Source organism: Phocoena sinus, chromosome 18, assembly GCF_008692025.1.
Source record: "Phocoena sinus isolate mPhoSin1 chromosome 18, mPhoSin1.pri, whole genome shotgun sequence".
Taxonomy (NCBI): Eukaryota; Metazoa; Chordata; class Mammalia; order Artiodactyla; family Phocoenidae; genus Phocoena; species Phocoena sinus.
The window spans coordinates 58,005,102-58,028,012 of NC_045780.1; the positions used below are offsets into that span (position 1 = coordinate 58,005,102).

The window sequence follows — 22,911 nt, forward strand, 5'->3', positions numbered from 1 at the left end:
GGTGTCCGCCTGCCTGTGCAGGGGACGCGGGTTCGTGTCCTGGTCTGGGGGGATCCCACATGCTGCGGAGCGGCTGGGCCCGTGAGCCATGGCCGCTGAGCCTGCGCGTCCGGAGCCTGTGCTCCGCAACGGGAGAGGCCACAGCAGTGAGAGGCCCGCGTACCGCCAAAAAAAAAAAAAAAACAAAAAACTTAGTGATATGATGTCATAATGAACTCATAACTGTTCTTCATACCATGTCACACAGGCTCCCACTGTTTTTAACAGGGAAGTCTCATTCAAAATCAAAGAAACAATGTATATTTAGCTAGTAGTGCAGAAAGTTGAGTGTTGAAGACCAACACATTTAATAGAACATTCACAAATCACTAAAATAGTGCAAAGTAAATTAGAAACATCCTTCCTCATAGGAAATATGTTCCTTCCTGACCCTGTGCATGGATCTGAGTGGTATTCAGGAAACAGAACTAAATTATCTTAAATCCATTTTGCTTTGTGAAAATCTGCTGTATGATTGATTCTATAATCAGAAAGAAGAAAATAAAATGATTTCTATTTGTACTGAGTGGGAGAATGATTTGCCAGAAAGGGAAAACCACGGGTCAGACTTAAAGTTTGGTTCCATGTCAATCACATTGAGATACTTAATGGCCCTTTTGCACATGGTGAAGAAACTGCTTCTGTGTGGGTGACAACAAACAGAAATCTTGTTTTTGCTTGTTTGTGCTTGTGTGCCTGCGTGCATGTGTATGCGTTAATCCTGATTTGACTGAATTACAGATTAGACTAACTGAAGAAAGCACATTTAAAAAGAGGGTTTTAATTTTAGTTTTATTGTAGTGAGCAGTATTTTTAATTTTCTTGAAAGGCACCCAAGAATAATTACCTTTGTGAACCAAAAATATACAAAACTGTACAGAATAAATAGTTCATAAAAATCTAGCTATACTTTCTTGTAAAATAAAGCTACGTTGTCCCAGTCTTGAGGCAACTTGAACTACTTACCCTTTATATGTTCCTTTTGCTACTAATTTATGGCAACTACCAGTTTACATCAATAAAAATAAAATAATATTTCCTATTTGTTTTACACCAGCAAATTCTTACTTGCCACAAGAAACATATTTCTACTCTGGTATTCCAATTTACAAAGGATTAATGCTATGAAAGAAACCAAACTTAATAGATGCACTAATCATATTTACAGTTGAACATCAGTAGCATTTTTTAAATATCCCAAGAGTAAGAATTAAACTTTGAGCACAAATGACGTACCTTAATTCACAGCAGCATTAACAAGCTTGTCCACACAAAATGTGCAGAAAAGCCAAAACGTTTTCTTATCCATTCCACCTGAACTGTTAATCATTTCCATTTTTAAATTCAGAAAGCATAGCAGTGGCATTTTTAATCATCAAAGGTTCAAAGTTTTGAGCCACTCATAGCCTATATAATTCAACCTTCCATTTTTTCTTTACTGTTACTATTTATAATTTTAAAGTTCCAGTTCCTTTTGCCTTTATTGCAAGAAAACTAGGTGTATCTAAGAATTTACATTTTTGTGGTATATATACTGGTTTTATAAACAATATATTTCTTACATATTATAATTACATATACAGGTATACTTTTTAAATGACAAAATCCAATTCTATTTAATCCATGGGTAATATAACTCAAGAAAATAAGGGTTGCTTAAATTTTGAACCCTTTTAGATGTGCAAGAGGACTTCTATGAAACACTTTATGTATATGGGAAAATATTACTATAATCCTTGAATGATTTACATGCAAGGATTTATTTTATTGGGGATAGATAAAATTGCCTGAAGACAATGCAATGGCTTCTCCCAGTTATCCCTGAGTTTCTTTTTATTCTTTTTTCCCCATAGGATTGCTGCTGTGCTTAAGTTCTGATTGATGATACACTCATATAAGGCACTTATTTACAAGGTCTAGACTTAAGACAGAATCACAGCATTTCTGCAAAAGCCTTCTAACTCTCTATGTTTGCTGCTCCAGGACTTCTAAGTAGTCAGGTTCAGCATGTAAGTTAGCTTTCAGCTCAAAATACTCATTTTTAGTCTGTTCCACTAATACCTTCCTCGGTCTTGAGTACATTAATGTCTCCATCAACTTTAACTCTTCATGGGCTCCTGGATAATGTACCTCCATATCAGGCTGAAGTTGAGCAATGTTTTTCCTTAGGTATTCTGTGATTCCCAGTTGCTGAAGTTCTCTTTCTCTCTCTAAAATGTTCCTATATAACGAACTGGCATCCTGGAAGGATAAAAATTCAGTGGATTGGTCTGTGACTTTGTACTTCATATTTGATCCTGTGAGTGGGGAATGATTTTCTCGTTCTAAGAGACTTCTTTGGAGATGTTTTGCATCACTTCCCTCTTTCTCATTCCTTTCTTCTTCTTCTTCCAGATGCTTTGAGCCAAAGGATGGGCTTCTATAGACATGAACCACAGGGCTCACCATGTGCTGCTCATAGAGTGATGCTGTGGGTCTCTCAGTAGTGTGGTGAGTTGTTTTATGGCCGTACATGCTATACTGGAGATGCACAGGACTGTTGTCTCTCATCTGTTCATCAGCTTGTTTCTTTTTGTATCTTCTCCTACGGTGGAGAACAAGAACCACTATCCCTGCAGCACAGAACACGATAGTTATGAATACAATCAGCAGTCCTAGTATTAAAACAGATAGTGGTATAGCATCGGTAAGTGATTTAAAAATAGTGTCCGCTGTAGTTGTGGCTGTAGGAGTATTGACCATTACGTAACTAGTCTGAGTTGGCAAGGATGGGTTATTGACCAAACCTGGGCAAAGAAGTTCACTGTTAAGTGCTCTCAATTCTTTTTTTGTCTAGGTGCTCTGGAGAGGTGCAGAGTATTTCATCTGTCACTGTGTTCTTACTCAATTTTTGTATCCATTGCTGCAATCCAACCAGGTCACAGGAACAATCCCAGGGGTTGTCCTCAAGGTCAATCTGAGTCAGTAAATCAAGGTCATCCAAGATATTACTTACAGGTAGATGGGTAAATTGGTTTGTTTTAAGGTTTACCCTCATAAGTGGAACCCCTGAAAAAATATGTGGTGGTAAAACTTGCAGGAGGTTGTTGTTTAAATAGAGGACTTTAAGTTTAGGCATTGGGTTGAAGCTACCAGGTAATATTTCCTTAACGCCATTGTATTCAAGATATAAGTACTCAAGATTGTGGAGACCAAGGAACATGCCTCCACTTAATTTAGTCAGATGGTTACCATTCAGATAGAGCTTTTGTAATCTTGTTAAATTCACAAACGATCCTTCTTCGAGAACCTCAATACGATTGTTTCCCAAGTGAAGCATTTCCAAAGTGAAGTATTCCACTAGATCAGACTTCATTAAGGTATGAATAATATTTCCTGCAAGAATAAGCTTTCTAGGATTTTGTGGAGGAGGTTTTAGATCTGATAAGCTTTCAATATTGCGCTCTTGACAGTGTATTAGAAGTCCTGATGGGGAGAGTACTTTGCAGTTACAAGGAATAGGACAGTAGAGTCCTGGAAGTTGAGTGAATGGCTTTGTAATATAAGGTATTAAACCTGGTGCTTTGGTGGGTGGTTTTAAAAGAGACGTGGTCTTGGTTGACATGCGACCATCACTTATTGAAGATGTTACTGCCAGATGTAATGATCCTGAAGGATCCTCGTGTTCTTCAAACACTGGTGGAGTGGAGCAAATTGATTCCTTTTTCAGCCGGCTCAGTATGCTTCCTTTGAAAAATGGAGGGCTGTTGCACACAATATCACCAATTATAGACTGAGGGGGCATGTTTTCCAACCAAAGTTTTAGCTGTAATAAGTCACAATTGCAGGCCCATTTATTGTCCTCCAACTGGAGATCCAATATTCTGCCAATGTGTTCTAAAAAACCAACATAAGGCAATGTTTGCAACTGATTTCCACGAAGATCTAGATGGGTTAAAGGAACAAATCGAAATATGTTTGGAGGAAAACTCTCAATAGCATTGTCATTTAAAATTAACACTTTAAGTCTGTTGAGCTTGCTAAAGGCACTTGGTTCAATCACTGTAATAAAATTGTTATCTGCTTGTAGGAATTCCAGGTTTTCCAGTCCATGGAAAGTATCCTCTTTAAGAATTTCTAAAGAATTGTGATTGATATGAAGTTGCTTAAGAAGGCCAAGGCCATTAAATGCACCAGTCTCAATATCTGCAATATTGTTAAATCCAAGGTGTATTGAGATAGCATTGGTAAGCCCAGAAAAGTCATTTGTGTGAAGCATTGTCAAACCATTATTTACTAAACTTAAGTGGAAAGGTTGTGATGGTGGCACGCTTATTTGGGATAACTTCTTGATACCTTTCTCTTCACAATTTATTAGCATCGTGCTGTCTTTTTCCTCACAATTGCAAAGAGAGTCACAAGAACCTCTGGCTGAGGCAGAGGACATTGGTGATTGGGACTGTGACGATAAACAGGCAAGGAGAGATGAATACAAGAGGTGACTCCAAAGTTTCATGTTGTCCTGTGATGGATCTGATTCTGTAAGATAAAATGCAATAGCAATGGGCTTCAGTGGCCAGGAGCAGGGAGGAGATGAATCTGACATTTTCAAAATGATAGGTTTTCCTCTAAAAGGCAAAATATTATTATTCTGAATATATAAATACATTGCTGAGTCCACATTTTCTTTTACTTTTTACAAATACTATGACTGGCAGGTTTATTTTACTTTTAACTTGCATTGTGATAAAAATCTAAAATTTAGGTCAGGGAGAATTTAAAATGTCAACTCAATTGTCTTCAAATCTACCAAATAATCTCCATTTTAATAGACATGAGGGGTGCTGGCTAAATGGACCATTGATACTTTGATATGATACAAAAATGTATACTTGAGAAGACCCTGGCTTTTTTTATTTTTTAGCTCAAACTAGATGAATCTAAGGCTGAAGGATTACAATAAAAGACGAATATGTTGGTATTAGCCAGAAGTAGAGAGACCCGTAGGGAATTCAAAGATGATCATTAGAAGGAATGTATGTTTGCATGCATTATACACTTCCTTTAGTTTTGTTTTTGAACTGGATATCACAATATAACATCTAATAACTCTGTGTTTAACCTGCGTTGATTTTGGCTTAAGATACTTATTAATTCCATTATTTATTTAAAAACTTTGAGAAAAAATATGTCTCTATGTAGTAAAGTTGAACTTTATAAAAGATTTTGTTTTAACTATGTTGTCTAGGGCAATTTGTATAAGCCTTGTAGTATCAGACATATATGCTTAAAGGCATCCATTCAAATTTCACTTCAGTCACACTTTATATTGAATTTCTAGAGGTGGAATATTCACTGCTACTTTTAAATTCTATGGATAAGGTTAATATCATAAAAAGTAAAGAAGAAAAATTGATCTTTAACACGTATTTCAGGCTATTATAAAAGAACAAACAATGCCTCATATAAATTTCTAGCAAATGACTCCCTGATGAGGTCTTGAACCAGGTTTTAGGGCGCTGAATGTCATCACATAGTTAAGCAGTTGATCTTTATTATAAGACTTAATGTTGCAAACAATGAACTATAAAGCAAGCTTCACTATATTAAAATATTTGAGGATATCTCTAATTTAGGAAATAAAAAATGACAGTTCAAGATAACAATATCACATATTCCAACTCCTTAAAAATTTAATACCTGCACCTGACATAGCAATTAAAAAAGAAAATTCTAGCTCTAAAATGACAGCAGTGGTGTGGTAAATACTTTGAAGTCTAATGGTATCTTATTTTATTCCCTTCTTTTAAATATTGCACTTTAAATTTATATAGACTAAATCGAAAGGTAAAGAAACACCACATCTTATAACTATTCGACTTTTGGAAATGATAATTGCTTTCATGTTTCTGGATGGAATGTGAACTTTGAATCTAATTAAAAATCACAATTAGATAATACATCCCAGAATCCAATCAATAATCCTGAAAATAAACTTTCACTCCATGAAAATACATTGTCTTATTGAAAACATGTATAGTATGAAGTTTCTGAAAGGTAAAAGGCAACCAAAGACATCAAACAATAGAGTCCCTTTCTATATAAAGGGAAAGTTAGCAGGCTGAATGTTTCCATAGGGAAATAGTTTGATTTTAAACAGCTCTGAGGGCTATGCTTAGAATCAAGCAGCTTGAAGTTGGAAGTCTTCATCTTGTGGATTAGCATCCACAAACACTGAAACTACTTTTCCATAGATTACCAAGAAAGAATACTATGCATTTCACCAGGCACAGTATCTTAAGAAAAGAGTAAATAACTTCCAGATGAGACTCTCTCCTCTCGTTATTTTTTTTTAAATCTTATGTGCATTTTATGCTCTTCAAAATGTCCTAGGGAACAGTTTCTAGTCTTTTCAGAAATACACACAAATGTGAAAAGTGGTTCTATATTGACAATCTGATACAGTGTTAAAGAGGTCAAAAAATCTCTATTTACATATTTTCAAGTCAGGAAAAAATAAAAGTGGTATACAAAATACAAAGAATCTTTTCATATTGTGCTTGTATTTCAAATACAACAATGGTGTTTGGAAGTAATCTTCCCTTCAAAAAGCACAAATAATTCAGTTTCCCATAACAAACTGCATGCTGTAAAAGAAATATTAGCATATTATTTTACTTGTTCTTCTCTACAGCCAGCTGTTGGACTAAATGTCTGCTGCTCACAGAGAACAGGCATCTGCTTCAGCATTAGTTGTGCCAGTGAGCAAGAATGAAACTGGATATCCTTTAATGCAAAGTTATTTTTTTTTAAAGAGGCAAACAGAAATTCAATCACTTTGGGATAATGCAAAAATATGTATAAGGAAAGCCTGGAAACATTCATCTTACCTGTAAAGCAACGACTTCCTGACGTTATCTGTAATGCACAGCTGGAAGAGATGCTCAAAGTAAATTCAGTTTCTTTATTAAAAAAGAAAACACCGACCACCACGTACTTTCTTCTCAAATATCACTTTTTGGCAAGTCCCATCGCTTTATAAAGTTAAAACCTCTGGTCAAACACAAAATGCTGAGCATTTCATTGAAAATATTTCAAGCAGAGTGCATACTAGATCATCCTGAAGCAGTTGTCCTTTTATTCCCCAATTAAAATTCACGGCATACTTCACAGCTATGCTGACTTTTTTTGCATATAGTTAACCATTTGCAAGCTGCCGAGTGCAGTAAATAAACAAGATGTGTAACAGAGCTGGGGTTGATCACTCTTGCTTTCTTAGGCTGTAGATGCAAGCTGCAGCAATGTTCTCTTTCCTCTCTTTCTAGTCTTTCTTGTTAGTTCAGTTTGTTATTAGTCAGATTGCCAAGGGCTGGGAGGTAGGCGTAAATAGACTTCTTGGCTTTTGACTCAGCCTTTAAGCCCTTCCCCATCAGAGCGCTTTAATAGGCCAGTGTCATTTAACACAAGAGACAGCTCCACCTTGGGACTCAACTCCTCCTCTGGCAAATGGTTTTTCCTCTCCCTTTAAATACCAAATACAGTGCAAGTGAATTTTGATGCGAATAATTACATGTTTCTTTAAATGTTTAATAATATTATGTTATACAGCAGGCTAAATAATACACTATATTAAATTCTCATCTAGCACAGTACTGTACTGTTTGCACATGTGTGCAGAAAAACTGCAAGTATGCTACCAATAGAATAGTTACTTCAGTTTTATTGTTTTTAACTGGTATTTATGGTTGAAATTGTGCACTAATTAAATCTTAAAATGTTAACATGAACTGTTTTCCTGAAACATTTGTATTTTTGTATTCACCATTTGAAAAAAAAAATCTTTAAAGCCTCATGTCTGAGACTCTAAGCTTTATACTCCTTTTCTTTCCCTACAGCCAACGTTCAACAATGAGATTAGAAATGAGGTTCTTTTTTCAGGTAGATAGTATTTATTTGGAATGGAAATATGATCAGTTAAAAATACCTTCAGGAATCTTCATTACGAATGGTTGTCTCTAGTTGAAAACAGCCTATCACTTTCAAAAATATGAAATTATGTCTTTCCAGATAAAATGAAACAAGTTAAATGAATACGTAAAAATTACAATAACCTGATTTTTATGGTACTAGCTTAGGGAGCATTTTTTTCCTAAAAAGATTATATTTAAAAAGTTACTTGTTTCTTCAACTCTTAAAAGTTTCTGAATCATCACTAATAAAACTCTCAACTGTCAGATTCGTTATTTCCCCAAATGCCTATGTTTTAAAACTCACTCCTCTCTACCTACATTCCAAGGACCTGGACTTTTTCAGAGCCAAAATGAATATACTAGATGCTATCATTTATTCATTTTGAAACAGGCTATGTTTAGAAGCACTCTTCCCTATAGGTTCTAGAGGTTACCTATATTATATTAGGTCTCATTTCAGAAAAAGTATTTTTTAAGAGGTTTTATGCAGCTTATATCATCGAAACAGGAAGATACAGATTAGGTTATTATTTAATGATTGTCTGCAGTTATGCACTCAAATTCACAAAGTTTTCATATCCTTAATGTGGAATAGTTGTTTTAAAAGCTAAGGATTTTGAGGCAATTTCTAATATTCTCACTTTTCTTTATTTTACAGCTTCTCACTAAGTTCCTCATTTAATAGCACTGTGTGCTTTGATAGAATAGAGATTATAATACAGATGAGGGTGTGGAGAAAGAGAATAAAGATAAGGAATAAGATAATAAGGAGAATAAGAGAGAATAAAGGAAATGAATTACTTTTGGGCACAGTCTGCTGCTAACTGAGAGCCAAGTTAACTTAAATCAGTCTAATGATTTAGACAGGTGGTGACAGGTGGTTAGAATCAGTGAGAAAACAAGGAACTAGAATAATTTTTCTTCTAACACTGTAGACATATTTCTCCAAATGCATTCATTTAGGTTTTGGAGGCAAAATAACACGAGAAATGCTCTGGAAGTATAGTCTGTGGTGGAAAAGTTGTTCAAATAGCCATATGGGACAAATGGAAATAAATTCCTTATAAACTGATATATCTTCTCCAGCTTGAGGATGTGTTGATTTTATTCATAATATATACTAGTATATATTTGCTGTTATTTTTCTTGAATCCTTTGCCTATATATAATATGTTATCTTTTTCGTGCATAAATTACTGGTTAACTACACAATAGTCAGGGATAAAAGGAGTGACTAACAAGGCTTTGAAAAAATTCTCTACGATTTTCATAAGTTTTGGGTGGGAACATAAAGAAAGGTTAGGTGAAGAATTAATGTTTGAGAAACATTCTGTAACTTTTAACTTAATTCAAAGGAGTAATATTGATAATGAATTACTTAGCATTACCTCAAAATTAATAGTAAAGTACATAACAGCACATTTGAAATGATTATAGCTAAATCCACCCAGCTCTATGTTTTGTTAACTACAGTTCCTCAGTTGTTTCACTAAGTCAATAATGCAGTCATTCTTTCCAAAATGCTCATGGCAGAATGTGTTAATTATTGTTGGACAACATTTATTTTAGCAACATTTTTAATTTCCAATGATTACCTGCAAAAGTATTTTCCAGTGTAGCTTGCTCCAAGTTTTAATAATAAATATCTTAAGTGATCACAATAAATACTCAATTTTATTACTCTTTCCACATAATTTATCCCAGTGACTCTACATTGAAAAATACTAAAAAGTAATCTTTTTAAATCATATCTTCTAAGTTATGCTTTTTAGAATGTGCATCTTAAATAGCAAACGTGAAAGTATTCTTGTCACATTGAAGAGTACCAAGCAGTCAAGAGAAATAAACCTATCTGTGTTAGTCTCCTTAGAGCAGCAGCATATGTAAGGCAGAACAGGACTTTCGATATCAGGACTTAGGAGAAGGCCTTTCCTTCCCTGCTCATCCAATGCGACACAGACCAGATGGAAGAATATTTTATGAAATTTATCGGACCAATACTTTATCTGGAACAAAGAGAATAAAAAAAGGATTGTTCACTGGAAAGAGGGGAAAAAATTAACAGTGAAAGAGATTTATTAATTCTGTATAGGTCTAGTTCTACTTCAGAACACCTGCCAACCTTCTTCAGTGCCACATTTAAGTGGTCAAGTGAAGATGTATAGCAGATTGATTCCACCTCAAGAAAATGGAAGGTTGGAAGAGAGGTCTTTGCACCATGTGCAATGTAGAATGAGACATATTTAAATACTCTGAAGGTAGAACGTATAAAACTTGATGACTCTTTGGGGATGATAATACTACAGATGGTCTTTCAATATTCGTTGGTGATTTCATTCTTTTAAGAAAATTTAAAGAAATAAGTCTAAATAAATGTCACTTTTTAAGTAAATACTTGTGTCATTAATGTAAAAGAAAAATACAGCACACATACTTGAGAAACAGTTATTATCGTGGGCTCTGTCTGCTCTGTACTCTCAGGGAATTACAGTGAAATTCATGATAATGCTATGCAGACTGAATATTACAAATATTTTCAAATAATGTCTAAATTTATAGATCTGTAGAGATCTTGTGCACTGGTTTTAGAAGCATTAATAAAGACATTTTGTTTTTTCTTATTTCGAAGTAAAAGTTTTCTTTAAAATAATAATGCGGTGAAGTCTACTTGAAAAAATAATTTGACTTATATACATAAATTCCATTCACAGAAAATAATAATAAAAGAATATCGCCTATCTTTCACAATGCCATGCTATACAGTAACCTTTGAATTTGATTCCCAAATATTGAACTTAGGATTCTCTTTCATGTTCCACTGAAAGAGAAGCCCCAAACTCTTTACTATAATTACTTACTTTTTTGGTTCTGTTAGAGTCAGAACATAATCATTATGGATACCTTCACTTCTGACAATAACACGCAATTTAACTAAAGGAATGTGACTTTTATGAGGAAGGATAGAAGATCTTCTCACCTTTCACCAAAAACCTCTTGGTATATGAGGACATTTGCGCACATTCATCAAGAATAATGTCATCTCCATGATACTATACATAGAGAATCCTAAAGATGCTACCAGAAAACTACTAGAGCTAATCAATGAATTTGGTAAAGTAGCAGGATACAAAATTAATGCACAGAAATCTCTGGCATTCCTATATACTAATGATGAAAAATCTGAAAGTGAAATCAAGAAAACACTCCCATTTACCATTGCAACAAAAAGAATAAAATATCTAGGAATAAACCTACCTAAGGATACGAAAGACCTGTATGCAGAAAATTATAAGACACTGATGAAAGAAATTAAAGATGATACAAATAGATGGAGAGATATACCATGTTCTTGGATGGGAAGAATCAACATTGTGAAAATGACTCTACTACCCAAAGCAATCTACAGATTCAATGCAATCCCTATCAAACTACCACTGGCATTTTTCACAGAACTAGAACAAAAAATTTCGCAATTTGTATGGAAACACAAAAGACCCCGAATAGCCAAAGCAATCTTGAGAACGAAAAAAGGAGCTGGAGGAATAAGGCTCCCTGACTTCAGACTATACTACAAAGCAACAGTAATCAAGACAGTATGGTACTGGCACAAAAACAGAAAGATAGATCAGTGGAACAGGATAGAAAGCCCAGAGATAAACCCACGCACATATGGACACCTTATCTTTGATAAAGGAGGCAGGAATGTACAGTGGAGAAAGGACAGCCTCTTCAATAAATGGTGCTGGGAAAACTGGACAGGTACATGTAAAAGTATGAGATTAGATCACTCCCTAACACCATACACAAAAATAAGCTCAAAATGGATTAAAAACCTAAATGTAAGGCCAGAAACTATCAAACTCTTAGAAGAAAACATAGGAAGAACACTCTATGACATAAATCACAGCAAGATCCTTTCTGACCCACCTCCTAGAGTAATGGAAATAAAAACAAAAATAAACAAATGGGACCTAATGAAACTTCAAAGCTTTTGCACAGCAAAGGAAACCATAACCAAGACCAAAAGACAACCCTCAGAATGGGAGAAAACATTTGCAAATGAAGCAACTGACAAAGGATGAATCTCCAAAATTTACAAGCAGCTCATGCAGCTCAATAACAAAAAAACAAACAACCCCATCCAAAAATGGGCAGGAGACCTAAATAGACATTTCTCCAAAGAAGATATACAGAATGCCAACAAACACATGAAAGAATGCTCAACATCATTAATCATTAGAGAAATGCAAATCAAAACTACAATGAGATATCATCTCACACCAGTCAGAATGGCCATCATCAAAAAATCTAGAAACAATAAATGCTGGAGAGGGTGTGGAGAAAAGGGGACACTCTTGCACTGCTGGTGGGAATGTGAATTGGTTCAGCCACTGTGGAGAACAGTATGGAGGTTCCTTAAAAAACTACAAATAGAATTACCATATGACCCAGCAATCCCACTACTTGGCATATACCCTGAGAAAACCAAAATTCAAAAAGAGTCATGTACCAAAATGTTCATTGCAGCTCTATTTACAATAGCCAGGACATGGAAACAACCTAAGCGCCCATCATCGGATGAATGGATAAAGAAGATGTGGCACATATACACAATGGAATATTACTCAGCCTTAAAAAGAAATGAAATTGAGCTATTTGTAATGAGATGGATAGACCTAGAGTCTGTCATACAGAGTGAAGTAAGTCAGAAAGAAAAAGACAAATACCGTATGCTAACACATATATATGGAATTTAAGGGAAAAAAATGTCATGAAGAACCTAGGGGTAAGATAGGAATAAAGACGCAGACCTACCGGAGAACGGACTTGAGGATATGGGGAGGGGGAAGGGTGAGTTTTGACAGGGCGAGAGAGAGTCATGGACATATACACGCTAACAAATGTAGTAAGGTAGATAGCTGGGGGGAAGCAGCCGCAAGGCACAGGGATATTAGCTCGGTGCTTTGTGACAGCCTGGAAGTGTGGGATGGGGAGAGTGGGAGGGAGGGAGACGCAAGAGGGAAGACATATGGGAACATATGTATATGTATAGCTGATTCACTTTGTTATAAAGCAGAAACTAACACACCATTGTAAAGCAATTATACCCCAATAAAGATGTTTAAAAAAAAAAAAAAAAAAAAAGAATAATGTCATCTCAGTGAAAAGTCTACGTATCTTAGAAAAATTTATATGATTGATATATTTTATAAAGTGACACATGAATGGGTATTTAGGAAACTTGCCTTTTGCATTGAACATTTAATAAAAAGTTTAATTTGTTACTTAAATCTTAAGTTTCTTTCATGCTCAATTTGATCTGAGAACAAAAGTATAAAACTAATAATGGAATTGCCTTATTCTAAGAGAGGTCTTACAATAAAACTTCCTGTTTTGATTTGAAATCTGCTGACACAAAGGAACTCTTTGATGCCATTGCTTAACCTGGCAAAACTGAAAACAAAACAAAAAATTTCTCCTGGAAGTTTGGACTGTAAGTTGTCTTGTCTTCATAACAATGACAACAAAAAAATCCCCTACTTCAAATGGATGACTAAGAAGACTTTTTTCTAAAAAAAGAAGAAAACAAAGTTGCAAAAAAACAACTAAAAAATGTTGATGGATGTTTCCATGATGAATAATGAGCAGTGTTCAAGAGAAACAGGTCCAGTGGAATAATGGTAGACTGTGGATTATATTGATTGTAAAGACTCATTGAGGGAAGGCTAGTGTCTACTTCATATTTTTTTTCCTAGAGTTGCACATAGTTATAAGTAGTTATTCAAGTTCAGTAGTTTCTTTGTACGTTCTCATTATCATGTAATCTTAGGACATTTACTTACTTTTTCTCAGGAACATATAGAGTTTTAATTTTTAATTTTTGTCCACATTACAAAACCTAATGATGAAAATAAAAAATAAAAATATTGATCCCCATGGATCTTTCCAAATGTTGTCATATGGCAGATATTATAACACAATCTGTGTGACTATATTACTTTGTAGTCAGATGATTAACAGTAATGGTAGGTAAATACCACTGAATCAAATATGCTTGATAGTCTTCGTGGACCACCTACAGGGGATTTTAAATTTCTGGATGTCTTCCGATTGCCAATCACAGTTCGGACCTCACTGCCTCTCCCTATCACATATTGCTGTGTCACTGAAGGATGCAAACTTACTTTAATAGTTTTAATCTTGTAATTGTGATATTCAACCATTTTTTATAAAATATGTCAGTTTCATTTTGTTCAACATATTATTTCAATAAGATAAAGCTGTAAATATCATGAGCTTGAATATAATGTATATAGAGAGATAAATTTCTTTGTTACAACTGGATCTATGTTCTGTAAAGAAAGAAAATAATTGGCAAGGTACACATGTTTGTTGAGAAATATATGTACATAGTTCAACAGATGATTCAGTATTTTTTAATTTTGCGTTTTTAATTTGATAATGGTAGAGTTAATATAAAAAGACATTTACTGAACTATTAATGTCATCACTGGAGTATTAATATTAACCAAGAAAGTGAATGAATTATCCTTGACAGAATCCACTGAATAATGTTGACTTCTTTTGTTAACAGAAATCTTGCCAAAAAACTCCAAACAAAATAAGAAATATTACATTTTGATATATAATATTTTAAAAAGTGTTACATAACTTAGAGAATAAACTTTTGAGTTGTAAATAATTCACTCAGATACCCAGGGAAAGACAGTCCTTCAGAATCAATCTATATTCAACATGCCAAAAACGCATTTATAACTTACCTACACACCTACATGAAGATAAATACAGATATTTTGTTAATATAATTATCTTTTTGATGCTTTTATTGTATACATTTTACTTTATTAATATCTAATATATCTTCTGGAATAATTGAGGTTTTCCTATGACATATTTTGAAAGTATATATATTCTACATAACATTACTATGTATATTGTAGGTTCAAGAAAATATGTCCAGTATTATTTATAATTTTCATGTTGCCCTATATTGAAATAGTACATAAATTATTATGATATATGATAAATAACAGATACCAATAAAGTATTAACACTAATAAATTCTAATAAAAATTAAGACCTAATAATCAGGCAACCATAATAAGTTATACTTGTTTAAATTGACAGACATCCTTTGTTGTTTTTTTGGGAGGGAAAGGACAGAGGGAACAAGTTAGTTTTTGATATATCATACCAGAATTTCTTGGGAAATAAAAAATAAAATCTAACCCTCATAAAACACTCTTTTGAACTAAGAAGGACTTTCAATTCCTTTAGCCTCAAATAGTATTAAATTTAAAGTCACATGACTACAGTAAAACAAATACTCCTTGAAATATTTTGTAGCCTTTTCTTTGGCTAATTATAATCGGAGGCATTTCTAAAAAATACTTTTATTTGTAACTGCAACCTACTAAAACTTAGCAAACACTAATTTTTAGAAACTTCACAGCTTTAAACAATTATTTAGCCTTAAAACAATTTTTAAAGCACAGCTTCTCCAACTTAAGAACCGAAGCAATTCAAAATAGCACTTACCTGCTCTTCCTTCCTATACATAGAAACACGCTTTCAACAAAAAATTACAAATCTTTGAAACTAGTAGAAATCCTCGATTTGGTAGGGGGGGAGGAAAAATGAAAATAAGGATTTTTCAGTCTAAAACCAACCTTGAATATTTGTATGATATTGATAAGAATTAAGAGAATCATTCCTAACAACTCCTTGGTTTAAAGCTTTTTTTCTCTTTCAGCACCCTCTAGTGGATATTTATAAAAATTCTTGACAACTGAAAAAAGTGGCAAGCATGCTAACTTGTCCAAATTTTACTCTATAAACATGTAATTTTTTTTTTAAACTTAGTTGTTTAATATTAGTAATAATAAGTAATATTTTATACAACTCTGAGCACTCCCCATGTTTTTAACTACTATGATAACTCTATACATAGTAACAAAGCTATTCTTAGAACAAAGCTATTCCACAATTACTATTACAGTGGGAAATTGGAGCACGAATGTAATATATATAATGTTACAGAACTGGTAAGGGCAAAAATCTAGATTTTAACCTATCCAGTTCAGTCTGACTTCAGAATTCGTTTATTCAGCAGATAACATTGCCACTCAGGACAAATATTTTAATGAGTTAACATAATTTATAATAAGATCAGGTGTTAGTCCTCTACATAAGAGGAACAAATTTAAAAAGAACACTTCTGTTTGTCCTTTTGAATAAAAAAATTGCTTTCTAAAACATTTCATTCAATGTGTAAACTTTACGGACAACTGTGGGAAAATCATTGCATCAGTTGAAAACACAAAGATGAATTATTTATATTTATACATGCATATATGTATATATGGTTAGTACATATTTAGATGTATCTGAAAGACTGTATAAGAGTGATGAGATGTGTGTATAAATAGCAGTTTCCACATGATACTACAGTATGCTAACCATCTATATTTTCTTGTCCTTCTATCTCTATGTCAAAGAGAACTAAGACTGGCTATAAGACTGGCATCAAAATGAAATCAGTTTATATCAAGTCTACATTTCTTACTCTAGGTATGCCTGAGGGAAGAGCCTCTTGTGCAATACACAATCAGAAGGCCTTTGGATCAGATTCATGTTACATGTTCTACATCTCAGGAGCTCTGTACTTTCCCTGACCTATAATAGATACAAGTGTATCTTAGTAATTGAAGGGGTGGATAAGTGCTAATGATGTCAGTGGGCATCCAACAGACCGGTGGATTTTCTGAAGAACAAATGCAAGCAGGAGTGAGATTTGAGGAAACAAGTCCACCAGGCACAGGGTGCTGAGGTGTTGTATGTCTCTAATCACCTAGTTCTTCAACAAATGTAATAATTAATATAATACTGCTTCTCATCCTCCTAAGGATTTAATTTTGCTGTTCTGTTGTTTGTTAAAGTCCTAAGATATTAAAATCCGTATTTTTCCTGGTAGCTCAGTGTCATCTTTGTGAATATTAGTTATTTTACTCTGCCCTAAAATGGTAAATAAACCACCTGAATTATGATGGTTATGTCGTTATTCTTTCACTAAATAACATTAGTGAAAGAATAATGACATTCATATTATAACATATTGTGGACCATTGTGATTTCACAGAATCACAAGAATGGGATTATTCTTGTGATAATTATGTCATTATTCTTTCATTCAATGACCTTAAACCTCAGCAAAACCTTGCCCACACTATCAACTTTTACTGACTGCTCTCAGGGAAATCACTTCTTTCATCTCCCTTTAAAACAAATTAACAAGCTTTTTAAACGTACGTACAATTTGAGAAAATAAGTTTACAATGGTATGACATGTAACTTTACTTAAATGTGATATTTAGCTTAATCTTGTATTGAGGTCATTTAAAAATTTTTTAATTTCTTATGTTTGTACCTCTTCTAGATAGATAAAGCAGTTTTACAGCTGAGGAACTTACAAAGATTTATGGAAAAAAAGATCATTATCACAACAATAATATAAATTCAGAATACTTACATAACTTTGATAAATGTTAGATAATATACTTGTATATAGAAAAATTTTGAACCTCACAGTCTTAAAGTTCATAAAAGAACTGATTTAAATGTGAAAGAGTTGTAGAGATTACTTAACTCACAATAATATTTTAGGTGCAGTTAAATTTCAGGAAAAGTGTGAAAAGAATTGTTCAAATTTATCTTACAGCTTAGTAAAAGAATGAGGTTTGACAGGTCCTTTGATTTCAGGGTTTATGTTTTTGTTGTTGTTTTTGTTGCATGTACATACACACTCAAGAACATATATGTATATATTCTTAATTCACTATTATGTAAATTGTGGTTAGTTACTTTTTCTTGGAATTCCAAAATTAGTAGTACTGCCACAACAATTTTTGTGAACACACTTAAATATTTAGAAAGTTTCATGGCTGATATTCAGAGTGTTTCCTGCTGGTGTTATATTTATTAAGGCTGATTTGATAGATCTTTTTGCAGACTGGTATATAAAATAGCACATTGACCCTTGAACAACATGTGGGTTCTGGGTGCCAACCCATGCTGTAGAAAATTCAATATAACTTTACAGCCAACCCTCTCTACCTGTGGTTCCACATCCAAAAATCAACCAACGTAAAGGACCTTCAAGATGACGGAGGAGTAAGACGTGGAGATCACCTTCTTCCCCACAAATACATCAAAAATACAGCTACACGTGGAACAACTCCTACAGAACACTTAACTGAACACTGGCAGAAGACCTCAGACTTCCCAAAAGGCAAGAAAATCCCCATGTACCTGGGTAGAGCAAAAGAAAAAACAGAAACAAAAGAATAGGGATGGTACTTGCACCTGTGGGAGGGAGCCATGAAGGAGGAAAGGTTTCCATGCACAGGAAGCCCCTTCACTGGTGGAGATAGGTCTGTGGAGAGGGGAAGCTTCTGAGCCGCAGAGGAGAGCACAGCAACAGGGGTGTGGAGAGATTCCCACACAGAGGATCAGTGCAGACCAGCACTCACCAGCGTGAGAGGCTTGTCTGCTCACCCACCAGGGTGGGTGGGGGCTGGGAACTGAAGCTCGGGCTTCGGAGATCAGGTCCCAGGGAGAGGACTGGGGTTGGCTGCGTGAACACAGCCTGAGGGGGCTAGTGCATCAGAGCTAGCCAGGAGGGAGTCTGGGAAAATATCTGGACCTGCCTAAGAGACAAGAGACCATTGTTTCAGGGTGCGCAAGGAAAGGTGATTCAGAGCACTGCTTAAACGAGCTCCAAAGATTGATGCAAGCCACAGCTATCAGCACGGACACCAGAGACGTGCATGAAACGCTAATGCCACTGCTGCAGCCACCAAGAAGCCTGTGTGCGAGCACAGGTCACTATCCACACCTCCCCTCCCGGGAGTCTGTGCAGCCTGCCACTGCCAGGGTCCCGTGATCCAGGGACGACTTCCCCAGGAGAACACACAGTGAACTTCAGGCCGTTACAATGTCACGCTGGCCTCTGTTGCCTCAGGCTTGCCCCATATTCTCTACCCCTCCCTCCCCCAAGCCTGAGTGAGCCAGAGCCCCAGAATCAGCCGCTCCTTTAACTCCTTCCTGTCTGGGTGAAGGACAGACATCCTCAGGTGACCTACATGCAGAGGTGGGGCCAAATCCAAAGCTGAACCCCGGGAGCTGTGAGAACAAAGAAGAGAAAGGGAAATCTCTCCCAGCAGCCTCAGAAGCAGTGTATTAAATCTCCATCAACTTGATGTACCCTGCATCTGTGGAAGACCTAAATGTAGGGCCAGACACTATCAAACTCTTAGAGGAAAACATAGGCAGAACACTCTATGACATAAATCACAGCAAGATCCTTTTTGACCCACCTCCTAGAGTAATGGAAATAAAAACAAAAATAAACAAATGGGACCTAATGAAACTTCAAAGCTTTTGCACAGCAAAGGAAACTATAAACAAGACCAAAAGACAACCCTCAGAATGGGAGAAAATATTTGCAAATGAAGCAACTGACAAAGGATTAATTTCCAAAATTTACAAGCAGCTCATGCAGCTCAATAACAAAATAACAAACAACCCAATCCCAGAATGGACAGAGGACTTAAATAGACATTTCTCCAAAGAGGATATACAGATTGCCAACAAACACATGAAAGGATGCTCAACATCACTAATCATTAGATAAATGCAAATCAAAACTACAATGAAGTATCACCTCACACCAGTCAGAATGGCCATCATTTAAAAATCTAGAAACAATAAATGCTGGAGAGGGTTTGGAGAAAAGGGAACTCTCTTGCACTGTTGGTGGGAATGTAAACTGATACAGCCACTATGGATTCCTTAAAAGACTAAAAATAGAAATGCCATACGACCCAGCAATCCTACTACTGGGCATGTACCCTGAGAAAACCATAATTCAAAAAGAGTCATGTACCACAACGTTCATTGCAGCACTATTTACAATAGCCAGGACATGGAAGCAACCTAAGTGACCATCGACAGATAAATGGATAAAGAAGATGTGGCACATATATACAATGGGATATTACTCAGCCATACAAAGAAACAAAATTGAATTATTTGTAGTGAGGTGGATGGACCTAGAATCTGTCATACAGAGTGAAGTAAGTCAGAAAGAGAAAAACAAATAGCGTATGCTAACACATATATATGGAATCTAAAAAATAAAAAAAGTTCTGAAGAACCTAAGGGCAGGACAGAATTAAAGACTCAGACATAGAGAATGGACTTGAGGACACGGGGATGCGGAAGGGCAAGCTGGGATGAAGTGAGAGCGTAGCATGGACTTATATATACACTACCAAATGTAGAATAGATAGCTAGTGGGAAGCAGTCATATAGCACAGGAAGATCAGCTCAGTGGTTTGTGACCACTTAGAGGGTTGGGATTGGGAGGGTGGGAGGGAGATGCAAGAGGGAGGGGATATGGGGATATATGTATATGTATAGCTGATTCACTGTTATAAAGCAGAAACTAACACACCATTGTAAAACAATTATACTCCAGTAAAGATGTTAAAATAAAAATCAAGCAATGTCCGCTCCTGTAGTACTGTAGTACATATTTATTGAAAAGAAAAAAACACATATAAGTTGACCTGTGCGTTTCAAACTTATGTTGTTCAAGGGCCAACTGTATAAGAACAGCTATGTTAAAGGGTAGCATTAAATGATAACAGTTTATCCTCGCTAGTCACCAGTTCTGTATTTTTGAATTCATTTGCCACATAATATTTATCTGTAACCCCAACATCAATACTCACTGCACTTTACTGACATGTACATGCTCAGAGAGGTAGAAAATTTGAATTGCCAGCTGTGCACGTTCTTAGGTGAAGTAAGAGGAATTGATACTCTGCCTTTTTCTTTGAGCACTCATAGTGTAAAAGAGTGTCCCGTTCAGAGTATATTTAGTGCCACATTTTTTGCATTTTTGCACTCTTTGCTGTTGATTTTGCTGATTAAATTGGTCCCCAACATAGTGCTATTTGCTATTCCTAAGCAGAAGAAGGTTGTGATATGTTTATGGAGAAAATATGTAGCAAAGCTTCATTCAGAGATGAATTGTAACGAGGCTGACCATGAGTTCAATGTTAATGAGTCAACAGTATATAGTAATGAAGGGTCTTTAAACTAAAACACACATAAGAATGGTTAGGGATTGATCAATTGTTGAAATAATTGTGACCAGAGGCTGACAGTTACCTAACCCTGTATTCCTCTTGGGAGCAATGATTCAGTATTCATTAATTCAGTATTTGTGGTGACTTTATGAGACAGAACTACTGTGAACTGTGAATCACAAGAATTCACAATATGTTATAGTATGAATGTACTCGTTCAATTAAATTTTCATAGAATGTTACAAATACCATTCATGCACAGGCTTGCTCTTTCTGTATAGCTTGTTTGATAAATGGGGATTGAAGATTTTAAAATCTTAGAAAATATGTTGAGAGCTGGAATTAGACTGATATAATTGTGGTTTATTCATTAGAAATTTTTAAGAAAAATAAAACACCATGAAACACATAATTGGTTTTATGAGCTATTATTTATTGAGCCTCTAAGTCATGAACACGTATAGTCCAGAAGTATCTCTGGAGTCAGCAAGGGGGCCAAGGAATTATTCAGGTGCTTCAGCCAATGGTTGAAAAGTTGAGGTAGCTCAGGAGGTATGTGGGACTCTCACACTGCCCAGAGCAGCCCAGTATGGGGTATGTTGGAGCAATGATGGGCATTTAGCACTGCCTGAAGCATGTCAGAGACACAGGCTGCTGGGTTTAGACCATGTGGGAAGGACAAGTACTTAGGGCATGTCTCCTGCAACAACTCTTGAGCAGTGGACTCATCTGTCCCTTGGCTAAACCGTAAGCCCTCTTGCTGGAAGGCACGACGACCAAATTAACAGGGAATTTGTCAAAAGTGTTTGATTTGATTCATTATTTCAAATCCTAATTAAGAAAAGGTCATATTCTTATTAATAAGTATTGCATCCTAAACACATTTTAAAAATTAAAAAAATAGGAAATTATTGGAACATATAATGGACTTTGAACAGTTAGTGGGTCTAGCTCTGTGATAAAAGACCTTGGCTTCTTCTGAAGGACACTATTCTTACTAACGTCAGACTGAACACAAATGGATTTGAATTTCAGTTTGGTATCATGAGGTTCCAGCTCACAATCTGGACTTCCATTGCTGACTACTTGCTTTGTGGACTTCAAGCTCCAGCATTGGATGCAGAGAAAACAGCCTTACAGCAACTGCTTAACCAGCTCCCACAATTGTGTAGGATCACTTTCCTTTAACAAATCTATCAGTCTCCATATTTCGTAGAATTCTCTGGTTGAATCCTGGCTGATACACTTGATAAGACATTGGATGGTCTATAGTTTGTAGGCTTATATATATATATATATATATATTTATTTATTTATTTATTTATTTATTTATTTATTTATTTATTTTTTAAGATTCCATATACATGGGTTGGCATACAGTATTTGTTTTTCTCTTTCTGACTTACTTCACTCTGTATGACACACTCCAGGCCCGTCCACCTCACTACAAACAACTCACTTTCATTTCTTTTTATGGCTGAGTATTATTCCATTGTATATATGTGCCACATCTTCTTAATCCATTCATCTGTCAGTGGACACTTAGGTTGCTTCCATGTCCTGGCTATTGTAAATAGAGCTGCAACAAACATTGTGGTACATGACTCTTTTTGGATTACGGTTTTCTCAGGGTATATGCCCAGTAGTGACATTGCTGGGTCATATGGCAGTTTTATTTTTAGTTCTTTATGAAACCTCCATACTGTTCTCCATAGTGGCTGTATCAGTTTACATTCCCACCAACAGTG

The 22,911-nt window shown here is 35.3% G+C and overlaps 1 protein-coding gene across 1 annotated transcript; it reads right to left on the bottom strand.

The window, feature by feature from the left end:
• Nucleotides 1-856: 856 nt before the first annotated feature.
• On the bottom strand, nt 857-7,316 carry SLITRK6 (SLIT and NTRK like family member 6). Its single transcript, XM_032611352.1, is given in 3 exon segments — nt 857-2,868; nt 2,870-4,557; nt 6,909-7,316. Coding segments are annotated over 2 exon segments (2,529 nt in total). The 5' UTR covers nt 4,535-4,557; nt 6,909-7,316; the 3' UTR covers nt 857-2,004.
• Between the last annotated feature and the right edge of the window lie 15,595 nt (nt 7,317-22,911).